The sequence below is a fragment of the Euleptes europaea genome, chromosome 21, assembly GCF_029931775.1.
Source record: "Euleptes europaea isolate rEulEur1 chromosome 21, rEulEur1.hap1, whole genome shotgun sequence".
In the NCBI taxonomy this organism is placed as follows: Eukaryota; Metazoa; Chordata; class Lepidosauria; order Squamata; family Sphaerodactylidae; genus Euleptes; species Euleptes europaea.
Genome location: NC_079332.1, coordinates 15,613,841 through 15,632,719, shown reverse-complemented (window position 1 = coordinate 15,632,719; position 18,879 = coordinate 15,613,841). Strand labels below are relative to the sequence as shown.

At 49.6% G+C, this 18,879-nt stretch overlaps 2 protein-coding genes across 2 annotated transcripts in view; one reads left to right on the top strand and one right to left on the bottom strand.

Moving 5' to 3' along the window:
• Positions 1–3,004, top strand: part of LLGL1 (LLGL scribble cell polarity complex component 1) — a 70,904-nt gene extending 67,900 nt beyond the window's left edge. Inside the window, exons 20-22 of the mRNA XM_056866177.1 lie at positions 83–180; positions 1,638–1,761; positions 2,926–3,004. Coding sequence (XP_056722155.1) covers positions 83–180; positions 1,638–1,761; positions 2,926–3,004 — 301 coding nt within the window. The remainder of the gene's footprint in view (positions 1–82; positions 181–1,637; positions 1,762–2,925) is intronic.
• A 7,135-nt stretch (positions 3,005–10,139) lies between these two features.
• The window catches only part of FLII (FLII actin remodeling protein), a 43,837-nt gene continuing 35,097 nt past the window's right edge, over positions 10,140–18,879 (bottom strand). Inside the window, exons 23-30 of the mRNA XM_056866176.1 lie at positions 18,199–18,445; positions 16,807–16,961; positions 15,969–16,029; positions 14,850–14,978; positions 14,546–14,652; positions 13,481–13,586; positions 13,156–13,221; positions 10,140–10,274 (exon numbers count right to left, since the gene is read on the bottom strand). Of these exons, the coding sequence (XP_056722154.1) occupies positions 10,140–10,274; positions 13,156–13,221; positions 13,481–13,586; positions 14,546–14,652; positions 14,850–14,978; positions 15,969–16,029; positions 16,807–16,961; positions 18,199–18,445 (1,006 nt within the window). The remainder of the gene's footprint in view (positions 10,275–13,155; positions 13,222–13,480; positions 13,587–14,545; positions 14,653–14,849; positions 14,979–15,968; positions 16,030–16,806; positions 16,962–18,198; positions 18,446–18,879) is intronic.

The following is an 18,879-nucleotide window of genomic DNA, read 5'->3' as shown; positions in this document are numbered from 1 at the left end:
TATGTCTGAGAAATTGAGCACAGCAGGTCGAAAGCGAGACTGATCATTTTCCTCCCCTCTCTCCCTCTCCGTCCGGTGGCAGGAATTGTAATTTCACAACCTTGCCAAAACTGAACCAACCCAACGGGACACATGCCCTGCAAGGATCGGAAGCGAATCACTCTCCGGCCAGCAACGACCGTAAGCAAAACCGCCCTTTTTTGTGCTGCCTTCTGTCGGAGGCATCTATCCCACCCTTTTCCCCATTCCCCAGTTTCTTTCACCGCTCTTCTTACAAACACTGAGAATAAACTCGCAGTTTATTTCTTTATTAAAACATTCATATCCCACCTTTCCCCGTGGTTCAATGCAGTTTGCAGCAATCATTAAAAACATTTTTTCACTTGACTCCAGGGCTAAATTTTTGACAGGAATATTATCTGGTGTCAGTACACACTCGAATGCAGAGAAAATTGTATTTCTGTTATCTGATATTGATGCATATGCGTCAAATAGAGTCTCTTTGTTTGCTCTTGCAGCAAATAAGGTCTAACGTGGTTTTGGAAGAAGCAGCTACTTTTCTTTTTAATTGAAATGTTTTAGTATATCCCATTATCTAGTTAATATTTTACTCGCGAATCGATTGTATTTGTATTTTATATGTTTTAGCAAATTGTGATGGCCAATGGCTAGGTACAAAAATATTTTCATTTGTTCATTCATTCCAGTTGAAAAAAAAAAAAGCTAACCCTAAATTTCCCTGCTTTAAAAGACGCCTGCCATTCAAGCCCCCTTGGACGGCCCGGCAAACAGTGGGTCCGGAAGATCTCCAAGGAGGGGCCCTCTCTCACCTCTTCAGGGAGCCCGTTCCACAAAGCCGGGGCCACGACGGAAAAGGTCCTGGCTCTGGTCAATGCCAGACAGTCCACTTTTAAGTGGTGGGGCAGCCAACAGACGGCTTTATGATGATTGTAGTTGGTGCACAAGGACGTTGGGAAGGGGAAAATACCTCAGGATTGGGTCACGCGCAGCCAGATCTTAGAATTGGAAGGGACCACCAGGGTCATCTAGTCCAACCCCCTGCACAATGCAGGAAATTCACAACTACCTCCTCACCACACCCCCAGTGACCCCTACTCCATGCCCAGAAGATGGCCAAGATGCCCTCCCTCTCATGATCTGACTAAGGATCAGCATTGCTGACAGGTGGCCATCTAGCTTCTGCTTCAAAACCTCCAGGGAAGGAGAGCTTACCACCTCCCGAGGAAGCCTGTTCCACTGAGGAACCGCTCTGTCAGAAAGTCTTCCTAATGTCTAGACGGAAACTCTTTGGATTTAATTTCAACCCGTTGGTTCTGGTCCGACCTTCTGGGGCAACAGAAAACAACTCGGCACCGTCCTCTATGTGACAGCCCTTCAAGTACTTGAAGATGGTGATCATATCCCCTCTCAGTCTTGTCCTCTCCAGGCTAAACTTAGCTCCTTCAACCTTTCCTCATAGTTCTTGGTCTCCAGACCCCTCACCATCTTTGTTGCCCTCCTCTGGACACGTTCCAGCTTGTCTGCATCCTTCTTAAATTGCGATGCCCAAAACTGAACACAATATTCTAGGTGAGGTCTAACCAGAGCAGACTAAATTATGTCTTTTGTTTCTCCAGGGACCCCCGACGAGCACCAAGCGTCTTTCTCCCCCACCCCTGTCGACTCTCCGAATAACAGCATAGACACCCCCTTGGACACCACCGGAGAGATCACAGCAGAGGAAGTGAAGGACTACTTGGTGTAAGTTTTTCTCTGCGATGTCTCGGTCTTGGATCAAGACCCATAAAGCTCTGGAGTGTTTGTAAAGGTAGGGGTTACCTGCCCTAGAGCCCGCAGTCTTGGGTGAGCGGTAAATCTCTAGCCCCTGGGGTCTTCGACCTTTCTCTAGCCTGTGGGCATCTATGGAATTCTGACATAGAGTGGTAGGCGCAACCCCAAAATGGCTGTCAGAGGGAGAGGAACACCCCCACACACACACACACACACATGCATGGAGAAATCCCAAATTCAGGAGACCAGAGCAGTATTTTTTTTAAAAAATACACTGGGAAAGAGGAATGTGAGAGAGAATAAGACTTTCTCTCCCACTTAAGGAAGACTCAAACCAGCTTACAATCACCTTCCCTTCCCCACAACAGAGACCCTGTGAGGTAGGTGGGGCTGAGACAGTGTGACTAGCCCAAGGTCATCCAGCTGGCTTCATGTGGAGGAGTAGGGAAACAGATCCAGTTCACCAAATTAGCCTCCACCGCTCATGTGGAGGAGTGTGGAATCGAACCCGGTTCTCCAGATCAGAGTCCAGCGCTCTTAACCACTACACCACGCTGGCTCCCGAATAAAAAGAACACTGTGGTGGCAGTGGCCTCTGAAACGTTGCTTTAATCCTCCCAGCAGCGTTATCTGCTGTCAAATAGATCAGTCAATTGCGTGAGAGATGTGGCAACTTTTCTCTTTATAGTGTCAAGGGAAAATTAAATTTCATTTCCCCTTTTTAAAGTGTGAAGTGGTTGATGGATAGCCCGTGGGTGTTAAATCTAGGGGGGGAGAAAGATCTCCGGTGTCCAGTCTGAGGCCCTGCTGGGCAAGTGCCCCACCCACTTTCTGAAAACATTTGGTGGGCGCCAGGGAAGGTCGGGCCCATGGGCACCACATCAGGGACCCGATCTAATCTAACAAATCCAGAGACGGCTGCTGAAGGAAGAGGGGTTTTTAAAAAGTGGCTGAGTTTGTACACGGTGGCTCGGACGATGGCAGTGAACTGTTATTGCTAAATGGAGCATCCACGTTCAGCAGCAGTATACCTCTGGCTTTTTCCTGGCTGCTGTCACATACTGTAGCTCTGGAGGGTCTCCCCATCTGTGGTCCAGAAAGGCAAGGTTATTTGTCCCTTTTTATCCACTCCAGACCTTCGGAGGAAGCGGAGAGAAATCTGAGGAACATGACGGAGGATGAGGCTCGATCCCCGGGGATTCTGATTAAATGAGGTACAATCTTGAAAAAGTTCATGCTGCTTTTTTGGGGAAAAAAAAGATAATCAAGTTTTTAGACCAGGGGTCCTCAAATTTTTCAAGCCTCTGCAGGCTCCTTTGGGATTTTGAGCCAGGGTGGTGGACAGATCCCCAAAATGGCTGCCATAAGAGGCAGAGACAGCTGCAGAATGTCAGGGAGGGAGGGTTTCCAACCACCAGGTATTAGCTGGAGATCTCCCGCTATTACAACTGATCTCCAGCCGATAGAGATCAGTTCCCCTGGAGAAAATGGCCCCTTTGGCAAGTGGACTCTATGGCATTGAAGTCCCTCCCCTCCCCAAACCCAGCCCTTTTTAGGCTCCACCCCAAAAAACCTCCCACCGGTGGCAAAGAGGGACCTGGAAACCCTAATCAGGCAACTTCATGCACATGTTAGGGAGGGGCCATGGCTCAGTGACAGAGCCTCTGCTTTGCATGCTGAAGGTCCTGGGTTCAATCCTCGACATCGCCAGTTAAGAAAGAGGTATGTGAAAGAGTAGGTGATGTGAAAGAGATCAGCCAGTAGAGATCAGTTCACCTGAAGAAAATTGGCAATTGGACTCTATGGCACTGAAATAAGTCCCTTCCCTCTCCAAACCCCGCCCTCCTCAGGCTCCGCCCCAAAAACCTCCCGCCAGTGGTGAAGAGGGACCTGGCAACCCTAGAGGGAGGTTATGCGCTGCTCTAAAGTAACTCTTCAACATTTCAGGCAGGAACTCTTGTTTTAATGGGATGCTTTTGGAAATTGACCTATATTGAACAATATTTTCTTGCGTATGAACCGTAACACAGTGAAGACCCTTTTGCCGTCATGGAAGCGGTTTGCCGAAGCACCTTGTAAAAACTCTGCACAGCCAATCTGACGACTCTGCTGGGCAAAGTGGGTGGCCAAGACCACTTTCTGGAAACACTCGGTGGGCGCCATGCTGGGGGGACCCCCTGCTCTAGGCCTTAAGGAAGCACCTAGAGAAATACCCAAAGCACAGGCAAGGGACAGAGCGGAATTTCCATAGAATCATAGAATAGAATCATAGAGTTGGAAGGGACCACCAGGGTCATCTAGTCTAACCCCTGCACAACGCAGGAAATTCACAACTACCTCCCACCCCCACACACCCCAGTGACCCCCTACTCCAGGGGTGGGGAACGTCAGGCCCGGGGGCCGTTTAAGGCCCGCTAAATCATTTGGTCTGGCCCTTCGTGGGTCCTGGAAGATCTCTAGTGCAGAAGGATCTAAGACTGGTGATCCGCACCCTCCCACAGACAGGAATAGCCTCTACTCAAGGCAGAAGTGTGTTTGTTTTCCCGAGAAAAGGAACCTTCCCCCCCCCCCCGCCTTGCAGAAGAGTCATGAGCTATGGAGCTGCTAGAACCACCCAAGAAACTGTGTTAACCCTTTCCCACCCGGGCCATGGAGAAACGTACTGGTTGGCTAATTTTTAAGTTGATAATTTTGAATGGCCCGCAAATGATGTTATAAATATACAAATGGCCCTCGGCGGAAAAAAGGTTCCCCATCCCTGCCCTACTCCATGCCCAGAAGATGGCCAAGATGCCCTCCCTCTCATGATCTGCCTAAGGTCATAGAATCAGGTTTTTAAGATTGGGTGTGCGCGTGGAGCTTCCGTTCCCAGCACAATGTTTTCCCCACCCCGCATTCCTAGGTCATCGGCAGAGTTAGCAGATCCCTCCTTATTTTGAAGAATTGTGGGCGTTGCAGAATGTAGCATCCTCTGGTACGGAATCGATTGTCCTCTGCATGATTTGCAGCCGTCTTGCTAACGGTTCTGTGTTCCTCTGCAGGGATGGCGCGCGGCGCTTGGACCCCCCGGATCACGGACATAAGACTGGACTTGTTCAGATTTGGGTTGTCAGCCAACCCTCTCCTCCCTCTTCCAATCACCCTTCTCCACAACTCTGTTTTTTTTTTTTGGAAAGACTTGTCATGGTTTTTTTCTAACACCCGGACTGAAAACAGACCTCTGAATTTTCTTTGGTACTTCTCATCTTTTAAAGAAAAAACAAAAGGTGTGCCATCGTCTCCGGGACCAAGTTTTTTTTTTCTCTCTCTCTCTCCCCTCTCCCATTACGTAAACACTAAAAACTCTTAATTTTTTTTTTATGAAGCGAAAAACTGACGCATGGGGCAGAAGACTATGGTGTGCAAGAGGGGATTGTGAGAAGCATCAAAACCCCGCGGATACAGCATCGGCTTCTCGCCAAAGCATCAAACTTTGGGGGGTCTGGGGGGAGAGATAGGGCCTTTTAAAAACGAACAAACCGCGGATGGTTTTCTTTTTCGGACAATTCCCCGACGCCTCCTGAACCCGGCCGGCGGACATTTTGCTGGCTGCCCCCATTGCTTGTGTGGGAATGTTTACATAACTCGCAGTTTTTCTTGCCCGTTTCTAACCGCTTAACTCTGCACCCCTTTCCTCTGGCGTCTGGCTCCCGTTCTAACCTGGCTGGCTGAGAAAACCGATTCTTGAGTGAGTGCCCCGGGCCTTTCTGCTGGCGTGCGAGTAGCGGGGAACTCCTCGGTCGAGGCCTGACTTGAAGACAAAACGCCTGTCTGACCTTACTTTTTATTTTCCCTCTTTGAGAGAACATGGGTTGAGTGGTCTTTTTTGTGTGTTTGCTTGTGAGAGTGTGCGCCTGAGGTGGTGCAACGGGGTGGTCGGTTTGGAGCAAGGCGCGACCGATTTGCACAATACCCATCAATCGCACCGTATCCCTCTGGTGTGGTGGATGTTTGAACACAGGTTGCATCCAAGACTCTCGCGTCCCCGTGGTCTCAACGGCGAGCGAGGAAATTCTGCCTTTGTTCTGTCTCATCCGTCGATTTTTAAGGCGTTGGAAGCGGTGGAACGGGGACGTTCTCAAACCTGGTGCTGGAAAGCTGCCGTTTTGGAGCCCTCGTTCTTTTAGTGGCCTCTGGGTAAAACCCGGAACCGTTCTTGGGCGGTTTGGGTATTAAGTTGGACACGCTGGCCTCCTTCCTACAATCGCCAAGCTTTGGAAAAGGGGTTTCTGTCTTTGGGGGTATCCTTCGCCATGGCAGCAGGTCCAGAATTCTGCTGTCTTTACAAGAGGGTGGTGGTTTACGTGTCGTTTTCTTGGGTTGCGGTCCTTGTGGTCGGGGAGAGAAAGAGGTCCATCTGGAACAAGGAAGCGGAGTTCGGCATCCTCTTATGGGGTGTTCCGTCGCCCCAAAAAGCAATAATCTCCACGTTCACCTGCACAAACGTCTCGCACCGTGACGCCCTTGCGCTCATATCTCAGCAGCATGGCTGGTCATGGCAATCTTTTCCGGCACCGGGGATTGGAGATTCAAGTGGGGTCGGGTACCCTTTTTTGAGGACCATAGCATGGATTCCTGACTGCTTTTGGGGGCTCGGCGTTGGGCGGCCACTCTTCCCGTCTCCGGTGGGAAAAGCTGGCGTCTCGCTCGGAGAAGGTGGGGTGGAAACCTTGCTGTGGGACCTCCCTCCTAAGTCAGAGGGGGCTCAGACCTTGAGCCGTCTTACAATTTTTTAGTGGTGTCAACCCACCAGCCAATGCCGCGAGCCAAAAACCTCCCCCCAAATTGGCTACGCAGCTTGAGGGATAGGTGGAAAGATCCCAGCAGCCAGGATTTGCCCACTTCTGGGTTTAAGAACTTATATGCAAGCAGTAAGGTCTATTTGGTGGTGTCTGAATGCCTTCTGAGGCTCTTTCGGCTCGTGGCTTCTCTTAAATACCCCCCCAACTCTTTGCAGAAGAGTGCGTTTTGCCCCTAGCGGCTTTGCCTGCGTTCAGTTCAGGAAGGGCCCCTTTCGCCCTTCACCTAATCCCCCAACCGCCACCTTTCCGTGGTGCCTTTTGCACCCCGAAATAAACCTAAATATGAAACCGTCTCTTGGGATTCCCAATGGTTTCTGGAGGGCACAAATACCTTTCGGGGAGGGGGTGTTGAGCAATTAACAGACGCTTCACAAGAAATTCCTTGCAAGGATATTTTGGTACGACTTGATTCCTCATCCACATGCACATGTGTGTACGCTGATTTGTGTGAGTGTGAATGAATGACGGGAGAAGTATTCCGTAGTCGAAATGTGCCATTGTCTGTCTTGTTTTCTCCCCCTCTTCGGCCAGACTTAATTGTGGATGAGAGGGTGAGGGCTAGGTTCCTTGGTAGAATGCACCCTCTGGGATCCCCCCTTTTTTTTTTGTCCAGACCATGATGGATTTAGCGTTGTTTAGTTATTAATACTGGTTTTTAATAATGGAAAAATAAAGCATTTAATATCTAAGGCCCGTCTCTCCGGCTTTCTGGCGATGTGGGATTTTCCCGTGACGTTCGCGTCTCTTTTCAAAATGTCCTCGCTACGAACCAAACGTCCTAATCCTCCTGTCCAGGGCAGGACCCAAGATGGGTTGCCATCAACCCAGTTCTCCCTCCAAGGGAGAAATCTTTTGAGTTTGCAACTGGGATCAATGGTTTGACTTCAGCATTCCTCCCCACCCCCTTAAAAGCAAAACTTAGCACACGCAGAACTAAAAGGGCCAGGAAACGTCTTTTCTGCCTGATAAAAGTTTGCTGTTTCAGTTTTCATCAACTAACTCTGCCTCGGTTGGCAAAGCAGCGAACGTGGGGATATAACCCAAATTTTCAGGAGTAGAGTTTCCCCCTGCCCAGTTTATTGGATACAATTCCTATGTTGAACCTGTTGGGTAAATTCAAGCTTTCCCTGTCCGGGAATGCTTGAATCATGGGTGGAGATCTTCACATAACCCCTGCGTATTTAATAAAAAAAAAATGTTCCCACTCAAAAATGTGATGGCTACACAGTTGTTTCTCTTTCGCTAAAAAGCCTTAGCTGAAAAATGTACAGTGTACTGCTAAACAAGAGCTTCCATGCGCAATAGCAGTCTACCGGACAGTGCAGTCGACCTGCGGCTTTCTAGCCCCTTGTAGGCGCTTCCGCTACCAGGTGACGGTAGCTCGACCCCAGAATGCCAAGCTCGGTTGAATCCAACAAGGTAACAGAAGCACAAGCCTTAAAAAAAAAAATACACCTTATACCAGTAACAGCACGTTCACCAAGGTGGTATTCAGTAAAGATTGTACTTTATTGGTGTGATACAAAAGCTCGCAGTCCTGGTATTGGAGCGGGTGCCCGCCAGGTTGCGAAAACTGTGCACAAGAGAAATGGCCCGCCACGGCGGTGAGGTACAGTTCTTGCAAAAGCACTTTTTCGCTGGAAGAGCGGGTCAGAGGGGGAGCATCCTTCCTGAAAGGGGATTTTTTTTTTTTAACCTGTCCCAAAAGCCAGCCTGGTGCTTCGCCGTAGGTGTTCTCGCAACTTACTTATTCTACAGCTATTCAGCTCGAGCCAAATTAGGGCGATGTATGACTCAGTCACTGGGTTCCAGGGAGGCGCTGGGGAGTTGCGGCCACACCAACTGACGGCTATGTTGCCCTTAGGAGCTGCAAAAAACCCACAATAATTCGCACAAGGGAACTATATTTTAATAAATACCGTAACCCCTACGCGCTTGCAATTGCGATTGCTTGCATGGGACACAGGAGTGGAGAAAGATCCCCCTAAAGAAGCATGTGCGAAACACGTAGGGATTACAGAATTTATTAAAATATAGTTCCCTTGCGCCAATTATTGTGTGTGGGGGGGTTTTTTGGCCTTTGTTTTGTGTTCGTACGCCCCCCCTTTTTTCCCTTCCTTAGAAGCATCAAAATTTCTAACCATCCCTACCACACTGCATCGCTAGACATTTTCAACGGCAGATGTTCAGACCCTGGGAGACACTTAAACGCCATGCAATGGGGGGGAACAGCTGACCCCCTGTGGGAGGTGGAGGGGGCATTGGCTGGGGGGGACTTTAACCTCCCCCCATTGCAGCTTAGCCACCGTCCCCCCCCCCCCTTAAAAGACATTTGAGGGATGTACACCAGGCGCTGGCTCGTACGGCGACTTCTACACAGCGTAGAACCAAGCCTTTCCCCGCACGGCTATGCCTCCCGCCTCTAATTCAAAATAAAATTCATCATAGAGTGGGTAGAAAATTTGCAGGGGGCAAGCACCCCCCCCCTCAAGCTCTCCATCCCACTGTTAGTAGATGCTCACCTGTGTAGGCATTTGTACAGCAACAGACCACCATGGGCCACAAGGTTTGTATTCCCAATAGGCCATTGTGACAACGTACCAGAGAGATCCTCCGTTTTGCAAGTATGGTGAGTTTTATGTAGGTTTAAACAAAACAAAAAAATTGGTGAAAGAAGAAGTCTCAACTTTTCCTTTCTTTTCTAGCTCAGTCATAGTAGGGACACCACCCCCCTTTCCCCATAACTGTAAAGCCATCCGCACAATCGTAACTCCGTTTCTAATCTCCGTCCTCGGGATTATCCGTGTTCATGGGGACCAAAGGCGGAGTTTATGTAGCCTTTAAAAAAAAAAAAGCAACTGCATTTTTCAACACCCCCGTCCAGGAGGACGGGCCACTATGGACACCTTTAAAACGAGAGGATACGAACGTCAACCCAGTTTTTGGTTCCTTTCGCGCCTCTGCAGTAGCACGGTTAACACATCCCACTGCATACAAGAGCATATAGTGAGTTTCGCACAGGGAAAAAAAGGGAATTTTTTCCGCGGGGGGATGCCCAGCTATGCTCTCTCCAGAACCAACAATTTCATTTCTTGCCCCCGTCAAAAGAGCGTGCAGAAATCAAAGCCAAACTGTGCTCCGTGCAGAATTAAAGTCTAATTTTGTTTTAAAAAAAAACAACATACAAAGAAGTTGCGGAACTAATTTGGAGCTTAGCTCCTCCTCCCTGCTTCAAATGCCTTTGTAATACTAAAAGAAATTCCCAGGCGATATCCTTACACCAAGCAAAAAGCATATTTGGCTTTTATAAGGAGAAAAGACTGCAGCAATAAAAAGATGGTTTCCCTTTAAGGGGGAGTGGCCAGCATTCGCTCCGCCTCCTACCTGTGTCTAATTTGTGTTTTAAATAAACCGGCTTCCCGGAGCCGCACACCACCACCGCCCGACCCCAAAGTCCACCGCCCCGGAGGAAGCTCCCTTCCGCCCGGCGGTAATCTGCCCGGCCGGTTAGGCGGGAGGTTTGCGGAAGACGCTCCAGGCGTGGAAGCAGCGGGTGAAGGCGGGCGGCTCGTTCCCTTTCCGGACGAGGCGGAGCTTTCGGGGATGGGACGGGTCTTTGGAGCGGATGTGCTGGATGTAAACCTACGAAAACAAGAAGAAGAAGAGCTGGTTTTTATATGCCGACTCTCTCTACCACTTCAGGGAGACTCAAACCCACTTACAATCACCTTCCCTTCCCCACAACAGACTCCCTGTGAAGTAGGTGGGGCTGAGAGAGCTGTGACTAGCCCAAGGTCACCCAGCTGGCTTCACGTGTAGGAGTGGGGAAACCAACCTGCTCCAAACCACGGCTCTTGACCACTACACAATGCTGGCAGATAAGGAAGGGAGAATCAAACCAGCTTACAATCGCCTTCCCCTCCCCACAACGGACACCCTGTGAGGTAGGTGGGGCTGAGAGAGTGTGACTAGCCCAAGGTCACCCAGCTGGCTTCATGCATAGGAGTGGGGAAACAAATCCAGTTCACCAGATTAGCCTCCGCCGCTCACGTGGAGGAGGGGGGACTCAAACCCGGTTCTCCAGAGTCCCCTGCTCCAAACCACTACACCACGCTGGCTCTTTGGACGGAGGATGGTCACGGCGGAGGTGTTGGCTCTCTCTCTGGAGGGAGGGGCCACAATCCCAAGCAGTAGCCGGGGGTCTGTGTCCCCCCACCAAGTATCTCTGCTCTTTCCCCCCCCCCCAATCTTTATGCCCCCTATCCTCCAAGGAGGGCAAGGTAGTATACATGGATTGTCTGCCCCAATGTTATATACCAAGACAGCTAGCATGGTTATAGAATCATAGAGTTGGAAGGGACCTCCAGGGTCATCTAGTCCAACCCCCTGAACAATGCAGGAAATTTACAACTACCTCCCCCAAACACACACATCCCTGCTCCATGCCCAGAAGATGGCGGAAAAAAACCCTCCAGGATCCCTGGCCAATCCAGCCTGGAGGAAAATTGCTTCCTGACCCCAAAATGGGGTGCAGTGTTAGACTAGGATCAGGGAGATCCAAGTTCAAATCACCACTCTGCCACAGAAGCTTGCTGGGTGACGATGGGCCAGGCACACACGCTCAGCCTAACCTGCCTCAAAGGAATCCAGTAGCACTTTTTTTTTTTTAATAATTTTTTTTATTGTTTTTATAATAAAACATAAACAAAAAAAATAACAATACATTCAAAAAAGAAAAAAGAAAGAAATACATTTTCAGCGCACTACTTATCCACTAATACAATATTTAGTACATTAAGTTCCATCGTGCCCTGAATCCTAATCCCAACCACCCACCACAGTGCCCTTCACCATTGGACTTCCGATGGAGTGTTATGACCTTACCAAATAAAATATTTATAATTATAATATTTAAAATCATATTATACTATAGTTCGTTAACTATGCTTTTAAAATCCGTTTTTGCCACTTTATCCCAATATGCGGTAGCCTTTGACCAAATAAATTTAAATTCCTCCATGTCTTTACCATGTAAGGAAGCTGTAATTTTGGCCAACCGCATATACATCCATAGTTTTTCTCTCCATTCTTTAATTGAAGGTTTATTTGCTTGCTTCCATTTTTTTGCAATTATAAGTCTTGCTGCAGCAAAACTATATTGACATATGACTCTGTCACCTTTATCTAAATCTTTATTTGAAATACCCAATAAACAAAAGGCGGGGTCTCTCTTAATTATTGTCTTAATCAAATTATTAGTTTCATTCAAAACTAATCCCCAAAACCTCCTTATTTTTTTACAGAACCACCAAACATGCATATATGTACCTATTTCTGTACCACATTTCCAACATAAAGCTTCATCTTCTTTCTTCATTTTACTTAACAATACTGGAGTTATATGCCATCTATAGAACATTTTATACAAGTTCTCTCTTATTTCATTTGAGATGGTAAACTTAAATTCCTTTTTCCATAAATTTTCCCAAATATCCAGCACCTTAAAGACTAACAAAAATTCTTGCAGGGTATGAGCTAGTCCCTTTAACTGGAGATGCCGAGGATTGAACCTGGGACCTTCTGCACGCCAAGCAGGTGCTGTACCACTGACCCTCGCCCCCTCCCCAAAGGTTGGAGACCCCTTGTCTACTTTGACTGCAGCGGATCTCTGGGGTCTCAGGCTGAGGTCTTTCACATCACCTACTGCCTGGTCCTTTGAACTGGAAATGCCGGGGATCGAACCTGGGAACTGCTGCATTCAAGCTGATGCTCTGCCGTTGAGCCCCAGCCCCTTCCCTTGCTGGGACCGACCCGTGGTCCCACAGCAAGCTTCCGCGGCAGGGCGAGGGGACGAACCTGGGTTTCCCAGATCCTGGCCTGACACTTTAACCACGCTTCCTCTCATAGAACTGTATTGAGAAGGGATTCTTCCCCATATCCCGCAAATGGGTGTACCCACGCTGTTTGAAACAGCATTCCCAGGAGGGGGTTTGGAGAAACTGGGGCTTCTGGAGACGAGGAGGTTGAGGGGGGACACGATTGCTCTCTTTAAGTATCTGAAGGGCTGTCCCTTAGAGGAGGGCAGGGAGCTGTTCCTATCATCAGCAGAGGACAAGAATCACAAGAATGGGTATAAATTACAGGCAGAAAGGTGTGTGTGTGTGTGTGTTAAGTGCCGTCAAGTCGCTTCCGACTCATGGCGACCCTATGAATGAAAGTCCTCCAAAATGTCCTACCTTTGACAGCCTTGCTCAGATCTTGCAAACTGAAGGCTGTGGCTTCCTTTATTGAGTCAAGGTACCGGCTGGATATTAGGAAAACATTTTTTTACAGGAAGAGTTGTTCATCAGTGGAATCAGCTACCTGGGGAGGTGGTGAGCTCCCCCTCGCCGGCAGTCTCTAAGCCGAGGCTGGACAAACGTTTGTCAGGGATGCGCTAGGCTGATCCTGCATTGAGCGGGGGGTTGGACCAGATGGCCTCTACGGTCCCCTTCCGAGTCTAAGATTCTGGCCGGATCCTTACCTGGCAAGCTTTAAGGCTGAGCTTGATCTCCACTTGGCTCGTTTGTGTTCCTACCCACATGTATACCTGAAAGGCAGAATTGTAAAAGAAAAACACACCACATCGATACATGAGCGGTGTGGGGAAAAGTTCCATTTTATATCCTAGCCTGACACTTTAACCACGCTTCCTCTCATAGAACTGTATTGAGAAGCGATTCTTCCCCATATCCCGCAAAAAAGTTCCATTTTATATATATTTCCCACCCAGTGCTGGCTGTTTCTCTCCACTCTCCCCCCACCACCACCACCACCGCGGAACTTCCCCCCCGCCGCCTCGAACTCGCCTCCCGGCCGTTGTCCAGTAACATGATATCATCGTCGGCGAGGTCATCTTGGCAGAAGTCGGAGCATTTTTCAGACACGGCAAAATAGCCCTTTTCGTTTGAGCACCTGGCAAGAAGGAAGAACCAAATGAGCTTGTGTTGGAGCTGGGGGGGGGGTATTTACTGATCCCCCCCCCCACAGCCTGTAGAGGGGCATCGACTGGCTTAGCACAGTTTAGACTTTGGGAGATCCAGGTTCGGATCCCCGCTCTGCCGTGGAAGCTCCCTGGATGATATCGGGACAGTCCCACGCTCTCGGCCTAACGTACCTCACAGGGTTGTTGTGAGGCTAAAACGGAGGAAAAGAGAATAAATACAAGCTGCTTTGGGGCTTCATTGGGGAGAAACGCAAGGTATACATGAAGCAGGAATGTGTGCTAGGAACGACTAACTTTCAAACTGAGCTTTAAACAAAATGCTCAAGGGTGGGGATATTTTAGCATTTCCACAAGAGTGCAGGAAAGCCATAGAATGTGTGTGGTATTTGTTACCGGTGTGTCCTAAGAATATTTGAAAGGCAGCGTGGGGTAGCAGTTAAGAGTGTCAGACTGGGATCTGGGAGACCCAGATTTCAATCCCCACTTGGCCATGGACAGTCATTGAGTGGCCTTGGGTCAGTCACGTGGTCTCAGACTCGCCTACCTCACAGGGTCGTTGTGAGGATAAAATGGAGGAAAGGAGTATTTATTTACTTCATTTAGACCCTGTCTTTCTTTCAAAAACATCTATTTGTATTGTTTTAAAAGCCGGTTTGCCCTTCTGGGAAAAGCAAAACCTCACCAGCCAGGAGTTGTCTACAGCTCTCGTCCTTCCTCCTACTTTCCACCATCACTTTTGCAATGCAAGAGAAAGAGCCCACAATTGCCTCAAATCAATCCTACAAATATGTTTTCACCGCCTTGCTACTTACAGGCATGCTTCGCCCCCACACCATGAAAAACAAAATACTTAAAAGCTATGGGTGGGAGCACAGGAGACCCAGAGACCAGGGTAGAGAAAAGCAACCCCGGAAGAACCGGCTCTCACCTGAAGAGCCGGGCATATTTCATGTACTCCGCGTCTCCGTCGTAGGGCTTCTGCGTTCCGATGCCGACCCAAAAGAAGTTTTCGGGCTCCTCCCCTTCGTTGATCACCTGCAACAAAATAAAAAGCACTTTCAACGGCTTGGGGGGACGGATCTGGAGAAGGCAGGGGGGATGAAAGCCGGGCTCCTCCTCCAGGTGTGCCGGTTTGTCCCGCATTTCTGCCTCGCACCGTAGGCTGGGTCATAACCGAGCAGGTTGGAAGGTAGAAAGGAACTGGCGAAGCGATTAGCTGCCACCACCCTGACCTGTTTGCTGTAGGAATCATCGAACATGTGGTTCATAATATCTTCAGCCAGCTTGGCTTCATCGGGGTCGGCGGCTCGGCCCACCCAAGTGTAGACGATGCCCTGGTTGTCGGTGCTCTCAAAGGGAACCTGAAAAAGCCAAACGCCGCTTGAAAATTGTGGGCGGCGCCTGTTGATTTAAATGTATTTTTTTAAACCTTGCTCGGCTGCCTTTCCACCCCAGTCAGGGTCCCCCCAAGGGGGAGAATGTCTCGCACATTAAAAAACATTTAAAAAGGCAAATGCCTATGGAATATATATGGACATCTGTTGAAATCTCAGAAGCCAGATAGTCACAGCTGAGGAAGATGGTGGCGCTAGGTAAAGTTCTTTGCCCCTCTATGGCCTTAGAAAAGGTGGCGAGGGTTGGCGCGCCAGAGTTAACTATGCAAAAAGGAAGCCATGCAGATCTGCCCAGGTCAGAGTTTAGATTAGGTTTGGACGCAATGTAGATTCTTTCCCCCCCCCTTTGTTAAACATAAGAAAAGCCCTGCAGGATCAGGCCAAGGCCCATAGAGTCCAGCAGTCTGTTCACACAGTGGCCAACCAGGTGACTCTAGGAAGCCCACAGACAAGACGACTGCAGAAGCACCATCCTGCCTGTGTTCCACGGCACCTCATATAACAAGCATGCTCCTTTGGTACTGGAGAGAATAGGGATACATCATGACTAGTATCGATTTTGACTATTAGCCGCGGATGGCCCTCTCCCTTCTTAAAGCCTTCCAAGTGGGCAGCCGTCACCACATCCTGGGGCAGGGAGTTCCACCATTTAACTATGTGTTGCGTGAAGGAATGCTTCCTTGTGTCTGTTTTGAATCTCTCACCCTCCAGCTTCAGCAGATGACCCCACATTCTAGTATTATGAGAGAGGAAGAAAAGCTTCTCCCTGTCCACTCTCTCCATGCCACCTCCAAACCTCTAAATTATTTGAAGGGCTTAATTCGCACTAACAACCCTTGGAAAAATCGGTTGGGGGCAGCAGCAAACTGGGGTTACGGCAGGCACTGCCAGCTGCTGTGGGCTACACAAGCCTGCATTTATTTCGACAGATGAAGAGGAACAGACCAACCGAGTTACCTTCAAGATGAAACAAAATTCTGAGTTCAGAAGACTGGAGTCCGTGTTGATCTGGATACACCTGCAAAAAGGAGGGCAACAAAGATGGTGAGGGGTCTGGAGACCAAGTCCTATGAGGAAAGGTTGAAGGAGCTGGGTATGTTTAGCCTGGAGAGGAGAAGACTGAGGGGGGATATGATAACCAGGTACTTGAAGGGCTGTGATATAGAGCAGAGCTTCTTAAACATTTTCCACTCGAGACCCCTTTTCGCCTGAGAAATTTTTATGCGACCCCAGGTATATAAAATAGGTATTCAAATCCAACATTTACTGATAATAAATCATAAAGAAATTCATTTCAAAATTATAAAATTTGTGACCCCCACATTCAGTTACGGGACCCATATAGGGTCGTGACCCACAGTTTAAGAAGCTTTGATACAGAGGATGGCGCCGAGTTGTTTTCTGTTGCCCCAGGTCAAACCAGAATAAATGGGCTGAAATTAAATCAAAAGAGTTTCCGTCTAGACATTAGGAAGAATTTTCTAACAGAGCGGTTCCTCAGTGGAACAGGCTTCCTCTGGAGGTGGGGAGCTCTCCTTCCCTGGAGGTTTTGAAGTAGAGGCTAGATGGCCATCTGTCAGCAATGCTGATTCCGTGAACTTAGGCAGATCTTGAAGATGGCTATCCTATCCCCTCTCAGTCGTCTCCTCTAAGAGGCCCTTCCCAAAGACCGTCTGAAACCTGAAGACCGGCTCCAGGTTTCACGCTCTGAAAATGCAGGCTGGACATTAAAACCCTGTTTGGGGAAGAAGGCACGGGGGGTCCTCAGGGGATCTGCGGAGGGGGGACTTCGTACCGGGAGCAGAGGGCACTGCCGTTGGTCCGGATGTGGTAGAGGCTGGGCTGGAGGCTGGTGTCCCGGGCTTTCCTCTTCCCTTTGTGGACGATGAACCTCCGCTTGAAGTGGGAAAGGAACTTGGGGTTCTCCTGCTGCTGAGTCATGCGGACGACCTGAGGTTAGCACAGAGGGCGGAGGAGGGTTAGGGAGGCCGCATGCTTGCGAAGAGCACAGCACGCTATGCGGTGACCCCGCCTGCTAGGGGGACACCCGTGACATTGTGAGGTTGCTGGGTGCACAGATTAAACAAACAAAAAAGGAGCGGGTTCCCCACCCCCAATCAGAATGAGTGTGTGTCAAGTGCCACCAAGTTGCAGACGACTTATGGAGATCCAGGAGGGTTTCCAAGGAAAGAGGTGGGTTTGCCGTTGCCTGCCTCTGCGTAGCAACCCTGGACTTCCTTGCTGGTCTCCCATCCAAGTACTGACCAGTTCTGGACCCTGCTTAGCTTCTGAGATCTGATGAGGTGAGGCTAACCTGGGCCATCCAGGTCAGGGCAAGAGATGAACAGAGGTGTTTTGCCATTGTCTACCTCTGCGTAGCAACCCTGGTATTCCTTGGTGGTCTCCCATCCAAGTACTAGCCAGGGCCGACCCTGCTTAGTTTGCAAGATCTGACCAGATCAGGCCAGCCTGGGCCATCCAGGTCAGGGCAAGAGATGAACAGAGGTGTTTTGCCATTGCTTGCCTCTGTGTAGCAACCCTGGACTTCCTTGGTGGTCTCCCATCCAAGGACTAACCAAGGCTTCTGAGATCTGACCAGATCAGGCCATCCAGGTCAGGGCTGAGACAAACAGAGGTGGTTTGCCATTGTCTGCCTCTGCATAGCAACCCTGGACTTCCATGGTGGTCTCCCATCCAAGGACTAACCAAGGCTGACCTTGCTTAGCTTCTGAGATCTGACGAAATCAGGCTAGCCTGGGCCATCCAGGTCAAGGCAAGAGACAAACAGAGGTGGTTTGCCATTGCCTGCCTCTGCGCAGCAACCTTGGACTTCCTTGGTGGCCTCCCATCCAAGGACTAACCAGGGTTGACCCTGCTTAGCTGCTGACATCTGATGGGATCGGGCTAGCCTGGCCTATCCCAGTCAGGGGAAAACTAGAATAAATTGTGCAGAAGTAAAACTCAGGCGTACAAACGCCTCTCTCGTCTGCGCATTAGAGAATCCCCTTATCTGCACAGAAAAGGAACCAGATATGGAAAAAGAAGAAAAAGCAAAAACCGTCCCAAGTGCTGCAGGGTACCCGGTTGCCAAGCGTGCCCAGCAGCGTTGCCAAGAAGCCCCGTCAGTAGGGCTTCCAGCAAGAGCTGCCTGCACCCCCCCCCGGCCCACCCCCTTTCCCTCGCTCACCTCCAGTTTGCCTGGAAAGAGACTCTCAAACTTCTTCTGGAGGCTGAAGGTGAAGGTCAGCCAGCCCATGTTGGAGGCCTCCCGCCCCTGCCAGAAGTACACCACACACTGGAAATCCTCCTCGGGCTGCTTCTCCTCTTCCTCCTCCTCTTCCTCCTCGGCTGCCTCCTCCCCTTCGGCGGCACCTTTCGCCCTGCTCCTCTTCTTCTTCTCCTCATCCTCCTCGTTCTCCACGGGCACCCAGTACCTTCAAGCCAAGCACATGGAGACTCCATCATCTGGCTGCGCCCACCTTCCAAGACAGCATCGACAGAGAAAAACACACCGGCTTCGAAGTACCGGAGAATGTCCCGGGTGTGCACAGGGGAAATGCTAACGCTTGCTTGGAAAACCGTCCGTCCGTTCCCCCCACACACACTGATCTGCTGAATAATAACTGCTCCCCAGATTAATAAATGGTTGTAAATCTGACATAAAAAAATGGGTAGCCGTGTCAAACTGTCTGTAGTAGTAGACTCTGATCTGGAGAACCAGGTTTGATTCCCCACTCCTACACGTGAAGCCATCTGGGTGACCTTGGGCTAGTCACAGCTCTCTCAGCCCCACCTACCTCACAGGGTGTCTGTTGTGGGGAGGGGGAGGGAAGGTGATTGTAAGCCGGTTTGATTCTGCCTTAAGCGG